Genomic DNA, 25,603 nt, shown 5'->3' with positions numbered 1-25,603 from the left:
TGATAATTTCCCCAGAAACATCATAGGTCTGTGTTGAACCTTTTTCCATTAAATATATATAAATATATATATTTGAATAGGATAATCACTTAGCAAACAAGACAAGAGCTCGTCAGACTTCGCCAGGGTCAAATAGAAAATGAGCAGTAATCGTTCAAACTGCTGGAGCATCCCTTCAAGGTGCCTTTGTGTTTGTAAACTTTGTTCCACATTGTTCCTGACCTCACTAACCTCTCCACTGACCAATGACATGATTGCAATTGCATTTAAAACTAAATATTAAGGTAAAAGTGAATGGGTGGGGGAGGGGAATAGAGGGATAATGGGGTCATCTTTATCAGTCCGTTATATCTGGAAAGAGAAAGTGTGAGATGGTCACTAAGCACCACGTCCTGTCTTGAAGGACGTTGTTTTCTCAGCTTCGCAGCCAAGCAGATCACTCTGTATAAAAATATAGACATTTCAAAACCCTGAATAAATGTTCATATGCAATTTCCTCTGCAGCAAAAACAAAACATCAACAACAACGACCAGATATAAAGTCGTTCCACCACATGGATAAAGTCTTTACACACCTTGCCTCACCCCATCCCACCCACATATATTCTCCCACTGCTTTTAAGAAGAGGGAGAGGGGGTGTAAGGTGATGTTGGGTTCATTAAGAACTACTTTCACATCACCACAGAACAGAGATTGGTCAACTAGAATATTGTTCTCATCATGATCTTCTTCGTTTACAATGGTCGAGGTGTTCCATCACCTTGTTTAACTGTCTCATGTGAAGCAGATCGACAATAGAGAGGAGCGTCTACGTGAGCTTCTGGCCTGTGGTCTCCTTCCCAGGTCTACATCAGCATGTCCTTGTGGTGGCGAGCTATGTGTTGGCTTTTCTCAGAGGGCCGCCTAAACCCCTTGAGACAGTAGTCACAGCGGTGGGGGTACTCCTTGGTGTGGATGGAGATGACGTGACGTTTGAACCCCGAGGCGTCCGTGCTGTTGTACTCGCAATACTGGCACTGATACACCTTCCTGCCACTGTGAGTCTTCATGTGCTTCTTCAACTCCACTGGCTGTCTGAAACCACGCCTGCAGCGCTTACACTTGAAGGGGAGGTCCTTTGTGTGCACTGACAAGATGTGCCGGCTCAGGGTGAAGGGGTCGGAGGTGGTGAAGTTGCAGTGCCGACACTGGTGCACCTTGTTGCCCTTGTGGGACTCGGCATGCTTCTTGAGCTCGGAGGGCCTGTGGAAGCCCTTCTCGCAAACATCACACTGGTGGGGGAAGTCCTTGGTGTGCACTGAGATGATGTGGCGTTTGAGGTCAGAGGAGTTGGTGCTCTTGTGCTCGCAGTGTGGACACTGGTGGGTCTTGTGGCCTTGTACCACCTCCATGTGTCGCTGCAGCTCCAGCTCGTCGGCATAGGCCTGAGGGCAATGGCTGCACTTGTAGGGGAGGTCTGCCCCATGCTTGCTCTTAATGTGAGTCTTTAAGTTGGACTGGTCAGCGCACCGGAATTCACAGTGCGGGCAGTGGTAGGGCTTCTCTCCTGTGTGCGTGCGCATGTGCTTCTTTAGCTCTGATGGATGTCGGAAGCCCTTGGCGCACTCCACGCACACGTGTGCAAAGTTCTTGCTGTGCACGGCCAACAAGTGGCGGTTGAGCAGGCCCTGCTCGGCGGTCTCATAGTCACAGTATTTACAGTGGTGGAGTTTGGGTTCCTTATCTCTCAGGATGAGCTTGTTAGATCCTAAAGGACTTGCCTCATGGTAGCGCCGTGTGTACTCTGTATACTCAGGGCTGCGGTCGCCACGCTCGCCTCCACCTCCACCGCTGCCACCACCTCGATGGATCAGCAATTTGTGGCTCTCCAGGTGGTTGTGGAAGTTGACCTTCTTGTTGGTGGTGAAATCGCAGTCAGTACACTGGTATTTCTTCTTGAGCAGATGGTCTGGGTGGTTTTTCATGTGGCACTTGAGGAAGCCTCGTGAGCGGAACTTCTTGCCGCAAACGTGGCAGGGGTAGACGGTGAGAGGCAGGCCGTCGGGACCAATGATCACTGCTGAGAAGCACAGAATGACAGGGAGTTATAGCACACAGCTTTCTGAGAAATGTTTACGGGTTGCGCAAGCCTGTCATTCATCTATGACCCCATTCACGCCTTGTAACATCAGCTACTTTCATACCGGTCTGGAATTGTCGAGCCTCCCCTTTCTTCTTCTTCTTGGTCTTTTGTTTGAGCATACGGTTGGCCGCAAGACTCTCTCTGATCTGGAGGTAGGGTGTGGCTGCGCCGTTCTTCAGGGCGTCTGGGTTGTTTCCTACACCTGTTACCCCTGTAACACAGAGATACACACATGCCGTTACCTACAATGGTCACATCAGCAACACAAACTAAATGATACCTTTGACATAAAGAGGTTTTCAAATATACAGTATAACACAGTCACATGTTTATCTGTATACATATCAGTGTTTCCGCTATGTTGATTTTGCGGCCCGCCATGGCATAATTTCTGCCGCCACGGTATCAGAAATAGGGCTGTACAAAATGTTGGGCCGTCGATCAGCAGTGATTGTTAGAGTGCATGTCGGAGAATAGCAGGAACACGCACTTCACAGCGCAGTTGAGATTGCGTGTGTGCGTCCTTGAGAACTGTAAATCGTATAATTTATGTTGTCAGTTCATTTAAGCCTGTTATTGTATTAGTCCATAGTTCCTGCAAATATAAATCCAGTTCACTGGTGATTTTTGTTGTTTGTATCCTTCCCTTGCTAGCGAAATTGCACATGTCGATTCGATAGCGATTTCTGCCCTGGCTTACGTTTGTATTTTAGGTGCATTATTATGCTCAAGTATTTTTAATTAATAAATAGTGGGTATATTGTTATTATTTGCTACAGAATGCTTTGCCTATCAAGATCAAATGAAGCAGACAGTGTACATGCTTCCGAGTGGTCTACCTTAATCGATAGGCTAAGCTACTGACCAGGGTTTTTCCTGGGTCAAAATGGGTCTTCGGTGCTCCCCAAAATTATGTATGTATATAGACATTCTTCCCCCCCATTAATGTAATGGTCTAATTGCTAATTTAATATTGCACATATTTTCGTCCTATTTCCCCTAAGGCAATAAAGTTAGGCTACTTAAAGACACCTTACACTCAAAGTATGTTTTGAATGGCATAAATGCTGCCAATTAATACTTGACGTTACAACTTATTGTAAATGGTCAGTAGCCTAGCCTATCGATTAAGGTAGGCCACTCTGAAGCACATACACTGCCTGCTTCATTTGAACTTGATAGGCTAAGCATTCTGCAGCAAATATTAACAATAAACCCACTTTTTATTCATTCAAACTACTTCAGCATAATAATGCACCTAAAATACAAACCTGAGCAAGGGCAGCAATCTCTATCGAATCAACAGACATGTGCAATTTAGCTAGCAGGGAACAATTCAAACAACGAAAATAACCAGTTAACTTGATTTAAATTTGCAAGAACTATAGACTTATACAATAACGGGCTGAAAACATAAGTTCTACGACTTACAGTGCGTGTCCACTGCAACGACGCGAATCGCTTGCCATCGCTTGCCTTCCCACAGTTCACCACGCTCGGGGGCATTTCAAACAGATAAATGTAAAATGTAGTTCTCTAAAGTCACTATTGTAGTTGTCATGGCCAAGTGTGCAGACTTGGGTTTACGTAGTTGCAACATCGATCAAAATACAACTTGTATACAAAATTCAAAACTGTACTGACATACACGTTGACATGTGTAAAAAACATTATACTATATTCCTCAGTCTCTGCTAATCTGTCGATACGATAGGGAGTTCCAGCTGGGCTCGCTAGCTAGTTACCATAGAACGAAGTTACGTAATGTGACTAAACTGAATTTGAAAGTACAAGCACCCACAACTTCGGCAAACCTTGCGCCATGCATCTTGCACAACATCTCTGTACGAATACAACTATGTATCTTACAGGACTGGGTAAGCGGCCACACAAACGATTAGTTTCTTCTCCACCTTGAAACCTAGAAATGTTTACCATGGTTGCTACGTTACGAGAAACAAGAAAACACTCCGATTGGCCATCGCTAGCGAAAATCGCTCCTCATTTGCATAAAGTTGAGAAAATCTCAACTCTGTTGCGTCGCTGCCCACAATGCACCACGCAAGCGATTCGCCTGGCTCCATAGAAAATGAATGGAAAACATGTTGTCGCTCGCATCGTGTCGCTGCAGTGGACACGCACTGTTACAGTTCTCAAGGACGCACACACGCAATCTCAACTGCTCAATTTTGTACAGCCTGGTTTCTGATACCGTGGCGGCAGAAATTTTGCCATAGAGGAAACACTGCACTATATATTATCATTCCAGGTTAAGAATACCAATGGATGCTGCGTTTGAAATCGTAAATTAAACTTTTGTCAGCATTTTGAGTGAAAATTTCATTTGCATAGGTTTATTCATGCATGTCGGGCCGGCCCTCGCAGTGGAACGACAGTTTAGTAGCCACTCGGTCCATTAGCGCACCTCACAGTTGCGTATTGATCAGACAAGAAGACACGCTTATCAACTCGATTACTATTGATCAAAACAGAACGAGGGTTCGGCTGTAGCCTGCTTGAAACATAATATTGAGAACATATTCGCTGACATGCATTGCACGCGAGAGGAACAGTTCTTTTTTTTTTTTTGCACTTTTTTATGCCTTTGGCGCTCTGGATTTGTCATTGGCGCTCAGGAAAATGGCTTTGGCGCGCGCCAACATTTTCTCTTTGCATGAAAAACCCTACTGACCATTTACAAGTTGTTGCCTCAATTATTAATTGGCAGCATTTATGCCTTTTAGAACATACTTTGAGTGTAAGGTGTCTTTAAGTAGCCTAACTTCATTTTTTAAAATGGAAAATGTGTGTATATTACATTAGCTATTAGACCATTACATGAATAGCAATGGTCCATTACAATGGTCAAACCTGCTACGAAATATTAGCCTGGCTCTGCCCTCCTACGTACTTCCGCACAATTTGGATTTTGCTTCTGTACTAGGTCTAGGAGTTTGACTTTGAAGTCGGTTTTCAGAAACACATTTTTTGTAGGTCCAATCAGCGAATAGAGGGAGTGGCTGACAACAATGACGTTAATGTTGTGCACTAGTTTGAGTAGTTCAGTAATGGCGGCGGAGAAAGATGCGAGCGAAGCTATTCTGCGGTTGTGGCAACGCTGCCGAATATCCATAAGTTAAAGCCGGAGCAAGAACATTCCTTGCTGAGTTTTGTTGGTGGCCATGACGTTGTGGCCCTCCTCCCCACAGGGTTCGGGAAAAGTTTAATTTTCCAGCTACGGCAGCTAGCTCCGTTACAGTAGTGGTGATGGAGTTGGCTTAGGCAAACGCTTGCGATTGGTTATGGCAAATCAGAGTGGCTCTGAGCAGATCCAATAGTTTTAAACTTCAACAGAGGACCCGCCTTCAAGGAAGTTAACGTTTGTCAATGGAGCGATCCCAGACCCTCTGTACAAATGAAATGTACGAGGGTCTGGTTAGGACCAGGCTAACGAAATATAGGGTTGGCACTTTGTTTCGGCCGGGGACACACACACACACTTGCCCCCACTGCTAAAAAAAAATCCCATATACTACGGAAATAACAACCACATGTCTTGTGGTAGTGCGGTTTATATTTTGAAGCCTCTTATATAATCTTTTTATAAGAAAACACAAGTAGAAATACTTTTTTCGTGAATGCTATTTAACGCCTGGGACACACTGACTGCGAAGCGCCTGGACGCGCTCGGACGCGTCATGATCGGCTACAACTGGCTCAAGGCTGTTCACACCAGAAGCGCATTTCTCCGCGCCATTCACCAAGCCCTTCAGCTACTCTGAGCTTTCCTTTTTCACATTAAGTCCAACAGCATCCCAGCATTGATCCTCCTTTACGTTGTCCTTGTAAAAATCCCTGTACTTTTCAACTTCAACAAATAATTTGATGTCGTCCTGTTGAGGCGCCGCGATTGCCTGTGATCTGCAGTGATCGTTTCGGCAGCTGGTCGAATGTGCTCGCGAGAAGCTTGCGAAATTGTCAGTAGGATGATAAAAGACACCATACTCAGACCTGCAAACTTGTCCCTTTTCGGCGACAATCGCCATTTTCTTGGTCAATTGGATCATTTACGTGAATTGTGTAGAACCTTTCTTCTGCATGCCATGCAGGGCAGTGTTTCCCACACATAGACTAATTTGTGGCGGTGCGCCACAGAATCAACACCGGCCGCCACATATTGCGTTTCGTGAAACTTTTTTTTTATCGCTATTTAGGTTAAAACACGCAGCGTATTCGTTCAGCTGCATTTCCTTTCCCCTGCCCTCCCTCCGTCTCTCTGTCACTCATGCGTCTTTCTCACATATGCACAGTCACAACGTCACACACGTTAGCAACAATGCATACATACGCCGTTCTAGTAAGACCGACAGCTATATCAGCGAGCTTTCAGCATTAGTGCCGTAGCTAAAAGTCGAGGAAAGTTGAGGCTACTTTTCGCTGGGGATCTTACTCGAAGGTTCCCCTTCGTTCTTTTGGTGAGAAGTCTCACCAAAGTACCAAAGCAAGTTGCAGTATTTCCAAGCCGTGATAGTTTAACTGAGATGACGCAGTAGATACAACGTGCATATACAGTGGGGCAAGAAGTATTTAGTCAGCCACCAATTGTGCAAGTTCTCCCACTTAAAAAGATGAGAGAAGCCTGTATTTTTCATCATAGGTATACCTCAACTATGAGAGACAAAATTAGAAAGAAAAAAAGTCCAGAAAATCACATTGTAGGATTTTTTATGAATTAATTGGTAAATTCCTCGGTAAAATAAGTATTTGGTCACCTACAAACAAGCAAAAATTCTGGCTCTCACAGACCTGTAATTTCTTCTTTAAAAGGCTCCTCTGTCCTACACTTGTTACCTGTATTAATGGCTCCTGTTTGAACTCGTTATCAGTATAAAAGACACCTATCCACAACCTCAAACAGTCACACTCCAAACTCTACTATGGCCAAGACCAAAGAGCTGTCAAAGGACACCAGGAACAAAATTGTAGACCTGCACCAGGCTGGGAAGACTGAATCTGCAATAGTTAAGCAGCTTGGTGTGAAAAAAATCAACTGTGGGAGCAATTATTAGAAACTGGAAGACATACAAGACCACTGATAGTCTCCCTCAATCTGGTGCTCCACGCAAGATCTCACCCCGTGGGGTCAAAATGATCACAAAAACGGTGAACAAAAATCCCAGAACCACACGGGGGGACCTAGTGAATGACCTGCAGAAAGCTGGGACCAACGTAACAAAGGCTTCCATCAGTAACACACTACGCCGCCAGGGACTCAAATCCTGCAGTGCCAGACGTGTCCCCCTGCTTAAGCCAGTACATGTCTGGGCCCGTCTGAAGTTTGCTAGAGAGCATTTGGATGATCCAGAAGAGGATTGGGAGAATGTCATATGGTCAGATGAAACCAAAATAGAACTTTTTGGTAAAAACTCAACTTGTCGTGTTTGGAGGAGAAAGAATGCCGAATTGCAGCCAAAGAACACCATACCTACTGTGAAACATGGGGGTGGAAACATCATGCTTTGGGGCTGTTTTTCTGCAAGGGGACCAGGACGACTGATCCGTGTAAAGGAAAGAATGAATGGGGCCATGTATCGTGAGATTTTGAGTGAAAACCTCCTTCCATCAGCAAGGGCATTTGAAGATGAAACATGGCTGGGTCTTGCAGCATGACAATGATCCCAAACACACCGCCCGGGCAACGAAGGAGTGGCTTCGTAAGAAGCATTTCAAGGTCCTGGAGTGGCCCAGCCAGTCTCCAGATCTCAACCCCATAGAAAATCTGTGGAGGGAGTTGAAAGTCCGTGTGGAACAGCGACAGCCCCAAAACATCACTGCTCTAGAGAAGATCTGCATGGAGGAATGGGCCAAAATACCAGCAACAGTGTATGAAAAGCTTGTTTAGACTTACAGAAAACGTTTGACCTCTGTCATTGCCAACAAAGGGTATATAACAACGTATTGAGATGAACTTTTGTTATTGACCAAATACTTCTTTTCCATCATCATTTGCAAATAAATTCTTAAAAATGTGATTTTCTGGATTAAAATTACAGGCCTCTCATCTTTTTAAGTGGGAGAACTCATACAATTGGTGGCTGACTAAATACTTTTTTGCCCCACTGTATGTGCTAGGCTGGATAGAACTAGCACTATATGGGATAGACTGTTGCCCAGTACTAGTAGCTTAAGTACTATCTATTGTGCCGTGGTGTACTGGCAGCATCATACATTTAAGCAATTCAAGACTTGCATGTGCAGTAAGTAATGTCACATTAACTAATGTATTTAAATTCAAGCTTGTGTGGTGCCTCGCTGTCTCCAATGCCACAGGCTAAACTAGGTTAGGTCAAAACAAAAGTTTTTCAATTCTGGCACATTCAGTGAAGTTTGGCTAGCAGCATCAGCTAGGCTAGCTGGCTCGTAGCTTCTTCATGCAGCTTCTCCATGCAGGGCTCTAGACTGAGACCAAATGGTCGATAAATATCAAGCTTATTTACGTCTTTGGGGGCATATTTTCAGTTAGCAGATGGTACTGTTTGAATCGCGATTCCATCTGAAAAATACTGCTGTTGACAACGTTGTTAGAATAGCTAGTTTCAAAAGGACGCAACCGACACACGCTCTACAATTTCCCCCAGGAATTGTACCATCTCTAGTTCCTCTTTCAAGTAATAAGCCCCTGTGTTCAAGTGTTGAGCATTAAATTAGCTTCATGGTCTGTAGAGATCTTGGGACAAAGCTGCAATAGCGTACATAACAGAAGGTGTTTCATTCTGGAGAAATTGTGTAAATGTTTTATGTAGTTAGATGGTCCGAGGAGAATGAGTGGAGTTGGTGAAGCGCCAGTGGCGGATCTAAGGGGTGGCTAGGGGTGGCAGCTGCCACCCCAATAAAAAGTACTGCCACCCCAATTTTTTAAAATGCATTTAGCAGACACTTTTATCCAAAGTGACTTCCAAGAGAGAGCTTTACAAAAGTGTATAGGTCTCTGATCATAATAACGAGATAGCCCCAAACATTGCGGTTAGCCAAAACAAGAAGCATACATTGTGAAAAAACAATCCCAAAGGGAAGAACCATAGGAGCATGTAGTGAAACAAGTTACAATTAAACAACATGAACCTCAATCTTCCCATGGAAGATTATTATTTGTACATTACAGAACATTTCAATAAATAATATTAATGTTACTGGTTAATTTAAACTACAATGTTGTAGCCTAATCATTTACCATAGGGAGTACTGTACCCCCCCTACTTTGGGTTTGATTCGCCTCCAGGAGGCCACCCAACAACTTCCTTCTGCCACCCCATTGCCACCCCGAATGAAAATCTCTTGAACCGCCCCTGTGAAGCGCCCTGGTGAGTTGCATTCATTCGCCATATTTCTAGTACTAATCTGATTCTAGTCTCCATAGATATCTATATTATGTCTATGGATATCTATGCCTAGTCTCCTCCACGTTTCCCAACATGACCTCATCACCAAATTGCGCTAATATGCTAATGCTAACACCAAAAACGACAAAAACTAGTCTTTAACACCATTTAGAGACACCATTTGTAGATTTTTTTAATGATATACATATTTTGAGTGCTTCATGTACCCATATATCAACAGTGATGTTTAACCTGCAATATGGCCTTTAATTCACGCTCAGAATTGTGTCATTTGCATATTAAAATCACAAAAAAATCCAGCCGGGGGCACGCCCCCTCCCCCCCCTTTTTTTTTTACTCTGAGGAGTATGTAGGTCTGCATATTAGTTGATTTGAATAAAAAAAACATGTTATTAAGATTTTGCTACATTAATTGTAGACTACGGTGAACATTTGTTAAGTTGTAGACTTTATAATGATTTTTTTATATTACTTTGAAGGCCTACGTACTTTACCAATATTAACCCTATATTAAACCTAACAACACAATGTTGAAAACTAATGAAAATAAACAGATTGATCTGTTGAGCTAGCATGCCCGTAGTTGTTTTGTTTGTTTGAGAGAAACAAGTTGTCACGCGTTGCACACAACACACAAGCGTTCAGACATAGTCTACCGAAAGAGAACCACCAAGTTGATTTTGAAAATCAGCGAGAAATTCAAGGAGATGGACAATATCAAATTAATTCTCGAAGTTGAAAAGCACAGGGAGTTGTATGACCCCCAGCACCAATTTGACAAGGACAACGTAGAAAAGGATCAATACTGGGATATAGCCAATGCCATGTTTATGTAGGCTACCATGTCAGCGTAAAGGCTTGGTGACCGGCGTGGAGAAATGTGCGTCTGGTGTGAACAGCTTTTGCTCAGTCATAGCCGATCGTGGCGCTGCGCGGCGCTTCCAGGCGCTTCGCAGCCGGTGTCCCCCAGTCACATATGTGCGTAGCCGGTGAAGCGACCTCCCTGAAATTCGTTTTTGCTGGTTGGGAGGTCTGCTAGCATGGTAGTAGCATTCCAATGAGTATTATGCTAGCTAACTTAGCCCGGAAGCTAACTAAAGCTAGCTAGCTACTGTTTCAGAAAAATAACTCATATCTGTCATAAAATATTTTGAACTCACGCGTCTAAAGGTAAATATTAAGTAATTGCCGGGCAATAGAAAACATACATTATGCACTTACTTCCATTTTCGAAGTTTGCAGGCATAAAAACGGGCCAGGGGTGAAAAAGGTGAGAAGGATATTACTAGGGCTATCCCCGACTAAGATTTTCTTTGGTCGATCAAGACTTGACTAAAACGTCTGAAAATCGACTAATCGAACTTTGAAACGCTTTTTTTTTGCTGAGTGGGGAACAGTAGCCTGGCTCTGCCCTCCTACGTACTTCCGCTCAATTTTGATTTAGCTTTTGTACTAGGTCTGGCCATTCGGTACGCAAGTCAGATTTTTCAGGATGATTTTCAACCGGCCAATCAGCGAACAAAGGGAGTAGCTGAGAACGATGACGTTGATGGTGCGCTAGTTTGTGCGCTAGTTTGTGTTATAGTTCCGTAATGGCGGTGGAGAGATTTTGTTCTCTTGGCCGGAGAAGATTGTCATTCAATATGGATGTGATTCTTATAATAGGCATATTCATTTTTCAACCCAGCGCGTTAGCATGAGCGAAATAGGGCTAGGCCAACTTACGTTTTTCAGGTGGTAAGCTACATCATATTCAACGTCGAACTATGAAAAATAAACCGTTGTTGGCAGAGTTTGCATTCAACGTTATTCGAGTCACCCGGTACTTTGTAAATGTAAATCTACTTTTATGAAATGCTGCCATACCACAGATTTCTTTGCCATTTCGACAAATAACACCGACAAAGTAGGCTATGGCAGAGTTTGTAGTTCTGCAGCCAACTGTGCTGGCGCTGTGTGCAAAATACCAAAACAAAACAAAGTGCAGATTAACGAGGGAAAACAGTCACACCTTTTCTTTTAAATTAAATATTTTTAGAGTTGCTTTATTTGTCTTAAATAATATAATCTTCCATTTCTGTAGAACATTTAGTTAATTCAGCAATGATGACACAAGCGGGAATCAGATCTCACACTGCCATATGGCAGCTCGACTAAAAAAATCGTAGTCGACCAAGAGCATATCGACCAGAAAATCTACTAGTCGACTAAATGGGGACTGCCCTAATTTTGAGATACTTTTTTTGCCAACCTGGGGAGAGCTGGAGAAACGTAACTTCAGCCATGAGTCAAAAATTATTATGGCCTCCTTACTAAGTATTATGCAAGCCATTTCATGTCAGCCTGTCACTGGGTCTAACATTTACAATATATGAGGCACAATGTGGTAAGGGCACAACAAATGGCTTAATGTATAACCCCCACAAGAGATGGTGGACATGCTGTAATTTAACTTGTTTACTCTTCCATCATGATTGACAGCCAATAAAAGTAACAGCGTACTTTCAACTAAAAATGCGTATCCGGTACACAAATTGCGTACAGGTTGGCAGGTCTGCTTATTGATAAAACGAACGGTTGACCACTTTACCTTCTGGCTTGTCAGTCCCCTCACCTCAAAATCTAAGTCCCAAAAAAGGAATTGGCAGATCTAGCGACAAAGTCGCTGAGTTGGCAACACTGGTTCACGTATCAGTCTTCCTCCGTTACCAGATTAGTCACAAATTCACTATCATATTCCTGGGGATTTTCAAGTCGGATCTCATATTTGCTACGGCGAGTATGAAAGTATAGGCTACATGCGCACTACATTACATCCATTCACGACGAAATAAACGGAGACAAAATAAAACATTTGCAGGCTCGCATGAAGTGGGATTTCGATTGCACTAGAGCAAAAAACACGTTAACACGAATGTCCATTTCTTTACACTGCGAACTATTCTGGCTCATGAAAAAGTTGCTAAATCGTTACGTATTTATTTACTACGTTTGCCTTCAGGTAACGTCTTGTTTTGGCTTCTTCTAAAACAACTGGTTCCCATAAACACTACCCAAATGTAGGCTACTAATCACGTATTTGGGGTTGTTTCGAGGCAATAGCCGTATTTTCCACAACATCAAAGCTCCTTCTGGCACCACATATAAAAAATTCATACTAAAAACGTCGCTGCTAACCCAGACAATACGATCAAAATAGCCCACGCTAACCCTTTGAAACACAACATGTGTCTATTCATTTCCTATGCAATTTTGTTTTTGGCTAAGTGTTTCTTCGCTGTATCTTTTGAAATCAATTCATTTCATAGTTGTATATGTAGCGAGCACTACATTACAGCCATTCGCCAAGACAAAATAAATGGAAGCTAAGAAAATAAAAGATAGGAGTGAGATTCGATCCCATGAGCAAAAACACACCCATCATTGAAGTCCTTTGCATTAACACAGAAACCTACCGAAGCAGATGGGAATTTCAGGTATTCAGTCACAAATTGTTTAACTACAATGGACTTCAGGCAACATTTTGTTGTGGCTTCTTCTGAAACAATTTGTTACCGTTGACACTACCTGAATGTAGGCTACTAAACACGTATTTGGGGTTGTCTCGAGGCAATAGCCATATTTACCAAGATATCACAGCCCCCTAATGACACCACATATTGCAAAGTAAGATTGTCGCTGACAATATCAGCTTAAATGCATATGTAGTGCTTCACATAATAAATGAAATATGATGGTAATACATGTGTCGTGTGTTTGTTAGAAACAAAATACAAATGTATGAATCATTGAAACCTCACAAAGTGGATGCTGGATGCTCAAATATGTGTTTAGTAGCCTACATTCGGGTTCGGTTTCTAACAAACGCACAGCTGGGGAACCAGTTAGCGTGGTAACCAGTTGGGCGACAACAACGGCATGCTGTACTGCCTATACTCATGCATTGCTTGGCACCATTGTTCCCGTATCAAGTGCGGCATATATTCCAGTGCGGTTTAACACTATATTCAGATTTACAAACACAAAGCTCCCATTCAGGTGGGGTGCGGATTATATAAAAAGGGTTATTTTCCCAAAAATACTAGAAGTTTGGTATTGAAACCTTAAAGACCCGAAAGTATCAAGCAGCAATGTTCCTAGCTACTCCAATAACAGAATGACAGTGGGCAATTCCATGCAAAGGTCACCCTTACCATAGAAAAAAAGAAATTTTCACTTAGGTCTATATTTTGTTGCATGTAACCACTCTGATCTACATTTATAGACAATTGCACTCTTTTACATAATATACAAGTTGTGCACTCATGCAAACATTTTTTTGTCAAATGGCCGTTTTGTACCATTTCAAGAACGGGTAAAATGTTACCATTTAGCATTTTCCTGATTGACAAGGGAATGATATAGCATTGTGTATGCTCAGCTTGAGTTAAAAGCACAACTCCTTAAATGCATTAAGCCTCTTGTTTATGAGTCAGTGAGTTCCATGGCCATGTCACGTCCGTAACATTTTGTAGAATAAGTTTATGTCTATCAAACAGTGCCGATGCTACAACATCCAAAGTTTCTGTGCAAAGCTTATTTATACCAATGGTTAGTTTAATAAAAAAATCTTGCCCCTTTGTTACTTTTAAAAACTTTAATGATGTGTTATGGACATGACGTTACGGACGCTACACAATGTAAATCTTCACAATACACTGTTCAAAACACAATGGAAATGTTCTCAAATGAAACGGCAAAGCAAACAATTGTGTTTTCGGCTGTTATAACCCCTTTCACCGACGTGTTTCAGTGAAACAGACATTCCATTCATGATTATAGTCGGAATCATGGGTAACATGATATAGCCTAAACGATCGACATCTTCTCCAGTGATACTGAAATTTCGAGTAGCCTAATTGTCTTGCCGTAACTGTCTTTGCCATAACCTCGATCCCCGCTCCATTTTTGTATATTTACTTCCTACTAGAGAGGCAACTTGAAAGTGCTCGAGGGACTCGATTGGTTTAGGCATTTAAGGCGGCGCTCTGTAATTTGCTTGCGCTACCTGTCGGATCAAGCTGAGGTAGAGTTGACAGCTTCGATCAAAGATGTCTTAAAGGGGTCATTGACTGTGTTTTGGGGGTATTTCACACAGTTTATTTGTAACTCAATGTTTTTAATTTCAGTGCTTAGTTAATAGTTTAATGTTGAAAATCACTATTCATGTAGGCGTTTTATGTAATTTGCATAAGACTGGTCCAGACGCGTTCAAACGTCATATCCGAAATGCTGGTTTCCCAAAAAAGACAAATATTTAAAAAAATACTTTTTTTGTGTTCATTACTCAAAACCATTTGTAAGACTGTGTGAGAGTATTCACAGCTAAAGATGATTGTGACCATTCTGAACTTTTATAATAGTAATTTGACAACAACTCCATCTAAAACAAGATAAGGGGTCCTTTTCTTGTACCCAGCGCAATTGACTTTGTACACTGACGCAAGTATCATTCCTATTTTGCACTCAACGGAAAGTAGACTTTTCCCTTCACAGATGCACGTCGGTAAATTAGGGAAGGAACTTGCGCTCCCAGGGCAGTTCAGCGAAAAGAGGGGGCGTGTTCCGCCCAAACGTTCCTTGGTGTTATTTTGCAGTTTGCAAAAAACTATTCCGCCACTGACCAGGAAAAAGTTAGTCTAAAGTCAATGGCGCTTTATTCAGATGCTATTTTAAGGGTGCATGCTTGGCCCGTGTGCACTACTGGCAAGGCCAGGCTCCTTTTCCTGCAAGCTACAATACAGTTCTTCCATGTCAATGATTGAAAAGAGTTTCATGAGTCTCTGTATGTGAACTTGATTTTTTACAATTGTGGCAAATTCCGTTATAAAAGCAATCCGCAAGATAACAAGCGCGCCTGCTCTTAAAGGAAATGTGAGATGTTGCTCTGATTGGTTTATTGCACGTTACGGCCAAACCACACCTATGAGTAATGTAGCTACTTCAGACCAACCCATTTTAGATTTGCGCCAGGCGCAGAGTCATTTATCCCGCCGGTATAATAGCAACAACGCCGGAGTCCCGCCCACAAAGTCACTTGTGTTTCACTTTTTGATAATTACGTTTCAGATTGTTAAAATAGGGCCCAAAATGTCATTATCAATGCTATTTTGATGGCCATCTTGAAAATCTCCAGTGACATTTCAGATGTTTTTTTTAATGTTAAAACTATTTCACAAGTTATTTTAGATGTTGAGAAAAGCGCTGTGAAAGTTTGATTCTTGATAACATCAAGAATCATAACAGAATAATGTCACATCCATAACGCAGGTTTTTCCTCATAAAATTCTGCATAAAAGACTGAATGTTTTAAAAATTGCTATTTTTATGTTCACCTAAAACTCCATGATCATGTCAATATCAAACTTTCTACATTAAACTTAAGGGTTCACAGAGTTACAGAAAAAGTATAGTCTCCAGAAAATGACTGTCATTTCTCGTCACATTCATAACGCAGGTGTTTCTGTAATAATTTTGTGTCTGAAAAATATTTTTTGCAAAAAATTGTTTTCTTCCTCTATTCTACCCATTGAGTACTTTCAGAATATGCATGACTAATTTAAATATTGTAAGAAGCTTTGTTTTACTGAGAAATGTTTCTTGTCATTTTGAGTACAAATGTCACATCCATAACGCTGGAATTGCCCCAGTCTACTACAATAATTCCAGCTATAGCTACCAGCAGATTATAGTTATAACAGCTACAGGCTGTTCTTTTTCAACCAGTATTAGGTTTCATTTGTGTCTGAAACTAGCTCTTCATGATATCAAAAATGAGCAGTGTGTGTCATCCAAGGAACGTTCTGGATTAATTTACCACAGGCAGCAGCCCAGGACACGGGGACGAACATCTTGTTGTTGGGGGATTCATCCAAGTGGGAGTCCTGGTTGGCAGCTGACTCATCCTCTCCTACTATAACCTCCATGTACACCTGCTCAGCCATGTCCGATACGTCTGCTACACACACACAATCAATCATTTAGATCTGTTACCCCCTCCCCTGTCCCTTTGGAGATCAATAAAGTATCATGTTTTGATTTGAGCACCACTTTGATCCATACTTACTGAGTTCCTCCTCATCTCCCTGGGCAGGGTCTTTGACAGCCATGTAGACCATCTTCTCTCGCCCCAGCCGAGCCCCAGACCCAGACTCCAGCACTGCATGGCCGTTTTGGAAGTCACACTCTGACACAACCTCTGTGCCTCCTGAAGACCCAGAGCAGACACAAACATGGTTACAGATCTTTTTAGATCATTCATTTTAAAGGCAGGGTCGGTAATGTTGAGATGCACTTTTTGTCATATTTGCTGAAATAAACTGCACATAAAGTCAGATTCATTCATGTCTGCATGCCTATCTCCACGTCGTCATCGGCCTCGGCTTTGAAGATGTAGACCTTGATGACCTCAGATCCATCCTGCTTGTTCTGTTCATCCTCTATCCCTTCCGTTCTGATCTCTAAAGGAGTGTCTCCGATGTCTAGCTTCTCCCCCACATCATCCACTAGAAACACACAGACACACACATTAGCTTCACATGTTAAAATGTCTTTACAAAAAAAAACATGGTATGTTGATTATTTGGTTTATTGCTTTTATACAATGGTTACATAATATGGAGCTTTTTTTAAACAAACAATTAACATTTTTGTAAATATATATATTTAAATTTAGCTTGGTTGTTTCCTGGTTGCTAGAAATAAACAATAACTTCTGGAAACAAAGGGATGTTGGACAATAATTTAATAGGCAATCTGTCAAAACTAATTTCCAGAATACTACTCACATTGACCAGTCACCCCCCTCCCCACCCCATAGCAGCTGCTTATTTCAATATCACTTTACAGCCAGAAGAGCAGTGCAGACTCACAACACTGGGATAGTAGTCTGAATCAACTTGCTTCAATGGTTTCCTTTAGGATGCAAATGCTGACTAGGAAACCAGCAGCAAGACAATATTAAGTGGATACTTTATTTTCAGTAGAGATGCAGGGTATTTTGGCTATTTGTTATTGAATAAATATGTGTATTGATAATTCATGTGGATCCGCAGTAATATATCTACTAGTACTGCAAAATGATTTTACCCATGGTATATCATCAATATACTATGAATCTGTCAATCTGATTGCAAGGTCAGTACTACCCATCACTCAATGAAAATGACCTCACAGGAAATACTACTACTTTTATTCAGTCTAAAACAGAGGTGTCCGTCAAACTCACAGGAGATCATGAGGTAGTCCTCGGAGTTGCTCCTGACATCCTCCTCTTCCTCGTCTGTCTGTAGAGCCACAGTCTCCCCACCCAGCTCCTCCCGATCCTGGGCCTCATCCTCCTCTTCCCCTAGCACCTCTTCTTCAGCCAGTTCCTGATCTAGCACCCCCTGCTGGTGCTCTGACAGCAGTTCTGCCACAAACACTTGGTCTGGCATGTTGTCATGGTGATGGACAAGTTCAGAGGTCAGGACGTGGTGGTGAGAGTCAAGGGCATCCTCTATCGCAACCTCTGACCCCAGGATGGACTCTGGCATCATCACTCCATCCGAAGATATGTCCTCCTGGTCAAGGTCCTGCTCCTCTTCTTCCACCTCCGTCTGAAGGCCTTCAACCTCTACCTCTGCTTCCAGGCTTTCTATAAACTCTGCCTCCAAACCCTCTTCCTCCACTTCCAACTCCTCCTCCAAGCCATCCACCACTTGTGCCTCAAGCTCCACTACCTCTGTTCCAAGGCCTTCCACCACCTCGGCATCTAAGCCCTCCACTTCCTCTTCCAGGCCATCGACCACATGTGCCTCCAAGCCATCAACTTCCACTTCCGTCTGTACACCCCCCACCTCTAGGCCATGCTCAAGAAGGATACCTTCATCAGTCATCACGTCAGACAGCAGCATGCCCTCGGGCACAGACACTATGATGTGCTCCCCGTCAATGTGAGCCAAGCCTCCCATCCCTGCTACTATAAACACACATGAAAATACATGTAAATGTATGTGTTTCATGTTTGAATGGAGTGGAAGAAAGGATAGCAAAAAAAGAGGTTTCACATAAAGGCCTCCAAAGAAGCAGTATAGCAATAAAGCACACCCTTGTCATTCATTACAAACATTCCTGTTAAGGACTAACTGCTATAAAAAAACTACATACCAAAATCCTGCATTATCATCGTATGGGGCATCTTCAACTCCTGGGTGTGCAGCTCCAAGACCCCTCCACCATGGTCCATCTTTAGCGTCTAAAGAAGGCTTTGATAGACAGTTCACCAGTCAACCATGGTTTTATTTTCATTATTTTATTTGAACATTTCTATTAAAAAGATTTTAAGAAAGGATTGGACAAGAGATGCACCGATACTAGTCGTTGATAAGATAATGTTTGTTGTCAGTTAGCCAGACTGTTTGTAGCTGGCTACTGGCATTGTGAAAAAAGGCACTTACACACTTTTACATTTCAAATATTGAACAGTTTCTTTGAGTAACTAGAAATACTATCTACCATACTTTCCTCAGTATCAACCAATTCTATAAAACTTAACACTTAGTACTCGTATCATACTCTTCTTAGTATCGGAGCACCTCTAGAATGGAGATTTGAAACACAGTGTATGTGATGCGTACCTTCACATTTGATGCAAAGACTAAAATAGCAACAAGGTTCTGTCCCTAATCCCTTCTTCCATTAGGATGGATAGTCCTGTGTTCAAAATTGAAAGATTGTGTTATGGAACAACAGATCACCCTTGTTTAAGAAGGACCTTGAAACATTTGTCTGCATGAACATTATCACAGTGAGATATTACAGAAGGAGAATGCAATAGTACCATGCATTACACAATGTACTTTGTTGCTGCAATTAGTAGCTAGCTACACAGTATACATGTAAAACACTTGTAGCATCTTGTCTACAGAATAGCCACTCACAGCTGCTGGTAGGCTCAGATGCACCGTTCAACAAGCTGGGAAGTAGTACTGTGGAAGCAGGACATTTTATTTCTTTATTTAGATGAGACATATATATCCCCAGTTGCAAGTCTGCCATTAGATCAACATTTACACTTAATGACTGACTACGATCAGACCAGGTAAAAATAGTTACAACCATATTGAGGGAAACAAAGACGCGTTGTTGTTTGCGCTTTACTACACGGGTTTAATTTCAGATTAACGAAATCCATTGTTTGGATGGTTTTCAGACAAAAATGAAAGGATGTCGACTGGTACAGTACTGTTATGCACTTGTATGGTGGCGAACTAGTGGGTTGTGACTGCACACACTCCCTCCTGTCCTTAATAACAAATGCATTACAGTAGCTACGATAAAATAAATCTAACTATATTGGCAGTTTGGGCTTTTTAGCTAAGCTTACATGCTGAATTTGGATAGGAGGAGGGACATATGGACACAACCGTGGTTTGAGCTATCAAGCTAATAAGTTCACAATATTCATGCTAGCTAGCTAGAGCTAGCTCTGTCAGGCTTGGTAGAATTATGCGACAGATTCAGACATCTGGATCCACAATACATAGACTGAGCATTTAAGCAATGATGCACACGTCTAGATATGTGAATAATAGAAGATATTGCGCGATTTCCACATTTGTCCTCACTCTGGAACATCTATTTCTATCTGAATCGCAGCGCCCACAAGCAAAATGGCTAGCAAGTAGGCGAGGTCTTTCTCCGATCCGCCATTTTTTTTAGCCTAGTGCTAACACGGCTAGCAATCGTCCACCGTTAAAGTACTGTAGATATTGAATCAATACTTGCATTGCACAATAAGTATCAAGTCAAAAAATATACACAGACTAAATTGAAAGTACAGATTCCGTGCAAAATGCGTTAAAGATGTTGTACGGCGACGATTTAGCTGACTTGCAAGCTAAAAAGCTAATAAGCTAGTGCATGCGGCATAATAATGTTTCCGCATCGGCCGACTGGGCCCTAGTCTCACGTTCGGTTTACATTTTCAATCAGTCTGAAATGATTTACCTGCTTATGAACTCCTTCAAATATATCGCTGATTTTTATCCTTTCTTGATTTAGTCTGTTAGTGTTTTGGTTTATTTTTCGACAGTAAGCTAAATGCGGCCTGTACTTTTGGATCCCCGGGCACTCTTTGCAAGGCCTCGGCCAATCAGGTTCGTCGCTGACAACCAGAGGAAGGCGGGCGGGAGGGGTGGGGGGCAGACAAAGCGTGGTCTGGTTTACCGCTTATCCTGGTGAATTTGCGTCACGCAAAGGGAAAAGGGTATCGAGACCCAATTGATGTTTTCAGGTTTTTTACAATTTGAACAATGGTATGGACTTCACCGGGCATGATTACAGTAGAATTCAGAATTAATTAATGCAAGAGTGCACGAACGCGGTTGGGCGTGGCTGTGAAGTGTGCACCCAGTGGATAAAGAGCTGAAATACAATTCAATTGTGTACTTGAATCATAAGATAGTGGTGGAAACAAAAATGAATCACATTCAGCATAATGCTAAGCTGAAGTAAGGGATGTGTTAATTTCCTCACAGAATGTTAGACTGCATTTAATTAAGGACAGTATCAGCCGTTGTTGTCAGTATCACAACGATTTGCGTAAAAAATAAAATACAATAACATTCTTGGTAGTCTTTATTTGTCATTTTACTTCTAATTTCTACAGGCACCACTTCAACATAAGAGTGCATAGCTGATTAAAAGCATGTTCATTCTAGCATTGTGCATGAACAATTTCTTTATTGTTACAGTGGTATCCGTAAGCAAGACTCAAGTTTGGCCTGTCAATTTGTCATAGAAACAACTGGTAAATGCACACACCATTTAAGTGTACTTTAGAATTTAAAAACATTGGTTCAGCTAGGATTATATTTTAAAGTAGTTGTAAGGGAAGTGTGTGGCCCAACAATATTGCATTGCTGAGCCAGCAAAACAATACAACATTAATATTTAAACGCAGGTAGCTTGAAGATCAAAAATACTAATCACATTTTAACCGATTAGTACATTTGCATGAGGGGTGAACGACTAAACTATACCAGAACCATGCGACACCCAGATCACCATCATTTGTTAGGGTCACACAGTTAGAGATACAAGACACTTCATGTATTACTAAGGATAGGCGCGCTCTGCTTCCAAAATAAATAAAAGGTGATTTCGGGTGTGAGTAACTTGAAGTAGAAAAAACCGCACTCTCAAGCTTGCTCGTTGCTTCTTTTGACCAGTTTATTAAGATGACAGACGCGTCAGCATACACTGACGATGGCTTAGGCCGACGTCATTGTATGCTGACGTGTCTGTCATCTTAATAAACTGGTCAAAAGAAGCAACGAGCAAGCTTGAGAGTGCGGTTTTTTCTACTTCAAGTTACAAGACACTTTATCCCATATCTTAATTCCAGGTACAACTACAAGACAACAGCAACAAATGACAACTCTTACAGGCAAATTCCAGCAATCTCCCATTGAAAGAATACACAATGTACTGGAAATAAACTTGTTTAAAAACACAAAAACTTCCTTTGGAAACTAAAATTCTGTACGAAAAGTTGCAGTGTGTGTGTGTCAGTGAGAGGAGTCTGCTGCTGGCCACTGATGGGTGAGCAGTACAGTTCCAGTGTTGTAGCTTGTCTGCGGGGGAGTGTTCTGGCATCCCAGTTACAGTACATTGGTGATTGTTGCTCAGGCTAGGTGAGGTACAGAGGAATATCTGAGATGTGCGTCATCACTTTTAGGACTCAGTAACAGCCCTCTTTCCATGACTCGTCTAGCATAGGCCCACGACTGGATATTCCCAAAGACCTGGAAATGACAAATTAGCACTCAAATCAGCACTGAACACAAAATAAATGATTCCTCATCCCCCTAGTATGGGCTGGTACTTAATACACTGGTAACATCAACACTGATCAACACTGTTGCAGCGAGTCTTTTAACAATATCCTGTTTCAAGCTCCCTCACCTGGGTGTCTGTGAGACTCTTCCCCCGGGGGTTGGTGTAGTTCCAACTTGTCCCCGGGCTGTTGTCGGCCTACCTGCCTCAGGCATGGCTCTTCCACTTGGGTAGGCTCCACTGTTACTTTGGCCTGGAGACTGCACCCTCCGCACTCCTCCAGTAGGGCCAGCATTCTGCACCACGGGCAGGCCCCTGGAGGGCTGTCGCACCCCTGTCATGGAGCTCACAGGGCCTATGGCCTTGACTGGGGCCCTGAGGGAGAGAGGGGACTGGCCACTGCTGCGTAGCCTGCTGGAGTTAACACCTAGCGGGGCACAAGGAAGGCATAGAGCCAAGGTTAAATCTCTGAGCAGATTATAGTCCAGGGTATAGTAATGTTTAGAAGTTAGAATGTAAACCTTCTCTTCTCCTCACCATCATGGCTGAATGACTTAACAACAATTCAGTATTTACATTCTATATATACAAGGTATATTACACAGAGAGCTGGTAAAATGTGTGGTTGGTAAAAGTTGGGTATCTGCCAGTCATTCTGGCTGGTGAACTAAGAAGTTCATTTTTATTCCTTGCTTTAGGCTCTGACCCCTGTGTTGGTGGAGATAGGGGGTGATTCAAGGGGTCGGGGGGTGGGTCAGGGGGCAGTAGAGGACTGAGGAAATTGTAAGGGGAAGTTTAAGGTGCTAATTGTAGAGGAGAAAGAAGGGGTTACCTAAAGATGGGGTTGAGTGAGTGAGGACTGGGTTACCTGAGGAGGGGAGAGTGGGAGGGGTTACCTAAGGCGTGGAGAGTGAGAGGGGTTACCTGAGGAGGGGAGAGTGGGAAGGGCTACCTGAGGAAGGGGAGGAGTGGGTAAGGCGGGACATGCGGCCACCGGAGCTTTGAAGGTTAGCCTCCATGCTACGGCTGTTCCTGACTGCCTCCAGGGTACGCAGACTGGTACGGGGGGCAAGGTTAGGCATGCTGTGCCTCAATTCCTCTGGAACATCACACAGGCAGACACACACAGAATATTTAAAAGCAGTAATTGAACTGACACAACCTTGTCAGTAATACCCATGAGTACCAATGTACATATACTGTCCTAAATCCTATTTGCTTTCAATCCAGGGTAGCAGATCCAAGCATGTGAATGCAATGAATATCAGACGATCGTTGAACGTTTTTTTGCGTGTGGAATACATATACATATCTATGGCAAACTAGAATACTAGAACATATACAGTGCCCTCCAAAAGTATTGGAACAGTGAGGCCAATTCCTTTATTTCTGCTGTAGACTGAAAACATTTGGGCTTGACATCAAACGATGAATGTGAAACCAGAGATCAACGTTTCAGCTTTTATTTCCAGGTATTTACATCAGGATCTGATGCACAAATTAGAAAATATCACCTTTGTGTTCGAACCCACCCATTTGTCACGTGAGCAAAAGTATTGGAACATGTGACTGACAGGTGTGTTTTGTTGCCCAGGTGTGTCCTATTACATACATTATTCAATCAATAAATACCACTGAATGTCTACACTCAGGTTCAGATTGGGTAAGATAGGTTTTGTCTATGCAGACTGTATTCAGAGGTGAAAACAACATGAAAACCAGAGCGCTGTCTTTGGGTGAAAAACAAGCAATTGTGAGTCTTAGAGAAGATGGAAAATCAATCAGAGCCATTGCAGAAACATTGGCCATAGCCAGTACAACCATTTGGAATGTCCTGAAGAAGAAGAAAACTACTGGTGTACTAAGTAACAGACGTCGAACAGGTAGACCAACGAAAACATCAGCAGTTGATGACAGAAACATTGTGAGAGCTGTAAAGAAAGACCCTAAAACAACTGTTAGTGAGATCAGCAACAACCTCCAGATGGCAGGAGTGAAGGTATCACTATCTACTGTTCGCAGAAGACTTCATGAACAAAAGAACAAGGGCTACACCAGAAGATGCAAACCACTCATTAGCAAGAAGAATAGGAAGGCCAGGCTGGAATTTGCCAAAAAGTACAGAGATGAACCTCAAAAATTCTGGGACAAAGTTTTATGGACTGATGAGACAAAGATTAACTTTTACCAAAGTGATGGAAAGGTTGAAGTTTGGAGAAAGAAAGGAACTGCTCATGATCCCAAACACACAAGCTCATCTGTGAAACACGGTGGAGGTAATGTCATGGCTTGGGCTTGCATGGCTTCTTCTGGGACGGGCTCATTAATCTTCATTGAGGATGTAACAGATGATGGCAGCAGCAAAATGAACTCGGAAGTCTACAGAAACATTTTGTCTGCCAATTTAAGGAAAGATGCAACCAAACTGATTGGCAGAGCCTTCATCATGCAGCAAGATAACGACCCAAAACACACTGCCAAAACAACAAAGGAGTTCATCAGGGGCAAGAAATGGAAGGTATTAGACTGGCCAAGTCAATCTCCAGACTTAAACCCTATAGAGCATGCATTTTACCTGCTTAAGAGGAGACTGAAGGGAGGAACCCCACAAAACAAACAACAACTGAAAGAGGCTGCAGTGAAAGCCTGGGAAAGCATCAAAAAGGAAGAATGCAAAAGTTTGGTGACGTCAATGGGTCACAGACTTGCTGCAGTTATTGAAAGCAAAGGATTTGCAACTAAATATTAAGTCTTATTCACTTAAATATGTTTTAAGTATATCTGTTCCAATACTTTTGATCACATGACAAATGGGTGGATTCAAACAAAATGTGATATTTTCTTAGTTGTGCATCAGATCCTGATGTAAATACCTGGAAATAAAAGCTGAAACGTTGATCTCTGGTCTCACGTTCATTATTTGATGTCAAGCCCAAATGTTTTCAGTCTACAGCAAAAATAAAGGAATTCGCCTCACTGTTCCAATACTTTTGGAGGGCACTGTACCATCACTATATAATCCATCATTCATTAATATAACCAAATGTATTTACAATATAGTTTTACAGGGAGGTCAGATGGCTGAGCGGGCTAGTCGGGCTAGTAATCAGAAGGTTGCTGGATCGATTCCCTGCCGTGCCAAATGACATTGTGTCCTTGGGCAAGGCACTTCACCCTACTTGCCTCGGGGGGAATGTCCCTGTATTTACTGTAAGTCGCTCT

The 25,603-nt window shown here is 42.4% G+C and overlaps 2 protein-coding genes across 9 annotated transcripts in view; both read right to left on the bottom strand.

The window, feature by feature from the left end:
• Positions 1-782: 782 nt before the first annotated feature.
• Positions 783-20,736, bottom strand: LOC124488557 (zinc finger protein 711-like). Of its 3 annotated transcripts, none has more exons than XM_047051241.1 (10): positions 20,552-20,736; positions 19,483-19,530; positions 19,180-19,255; positions 18,710-18,807; positions 17,790-18,521; positions 16,918-17,067; positions 16,629-16,769; positions 16,380-16,517; positions 2,185-2,334; positions 783-2,060 (listed from the first exon to the last, which is right to left on the bottom strand). In XM_047051241.1, exons 4-10 carry the CDS (start codon positions 18,786-18,788, stop codon positions 847-849), a joined length of 2,604 nt encoding a protein of 867 aa, XP_046907197.1. In that variant the 5' UTR covers positions 18,789-18,807; positions 19,180-19,255; positions 19,483-19,530; positions 20,552-20,736; the 3' UTR covers positions 783-846. The 3 variants fall into 3 exon arrangements, with proteins under 3 accessions (XP_046907197.1, XP_046907196.1, XP_046907195.1); XM_047051240.1 differs by having other exon boundaries at positions 783-2,057; positions 16,380-16,520; positions 20,552-20,734; XM_047051239.1 differs by having other exon boundaries at positions 16,380-16,520; positions 20,552-20,733.
• Positions 20,737-21,852: 1,116 nt separating this feature from the next.
• The window catches only part of zgc:66447 (SLAIN motif-containing protein-like), a 44,930-nt gene continuing 41,179 nt past the window's right edge, over positions 21,853-25,603 (bottom strand). For 4 of the 6 annotated variants that reach the window (XM_047051244.1, XM_047051243.1, XM_047051245.1 and 1 more), the window contains 3 exons: positions 23,334-23,480; positions 22,511-22,808; positions 21,853-22,350 (listed from right to left, as the gene is read on the bottom strand). In XM_047051244.1, the coding sequence (XP_046907200.1) occupies positions 22,287-22,350; positions 22,511-22,808; positions 23,334-23,480 (509 nt within the window). In that variant the 3' untranslated portion in view covers positions 21,853-22,286. The remainder of the gene's footprint in view (positions 22,351-22,510; positions 22,809-23,333; positions 23,481-25,603) is intronic. The other 2 variants (XM_047051242.1, XM_047051247.1) reach the window with 1 other exon arrangement.

This window comes from Hypomesus transpacificus, unplaced genomic scaffold (assembly GCF_021917145.1).
Source record: "Hypomesus transpacificus isolate Combined female unplaced genomic scaffold, fHypTra1 scaffold_143, whole genome shotgun sequence".
Taxonomy (NCBI): Eukaryota; Metazoa; Chordata; class Actinopteri; order Osmeriformes; family Osmeridae; genus Hypomesus; species Hypomesus transpacificus.
The sequence above is the reverse complement of the archived record's forward strand: the minus strand, read 5'-3'. Positions and strand labels throughout refer to the sequence as shown.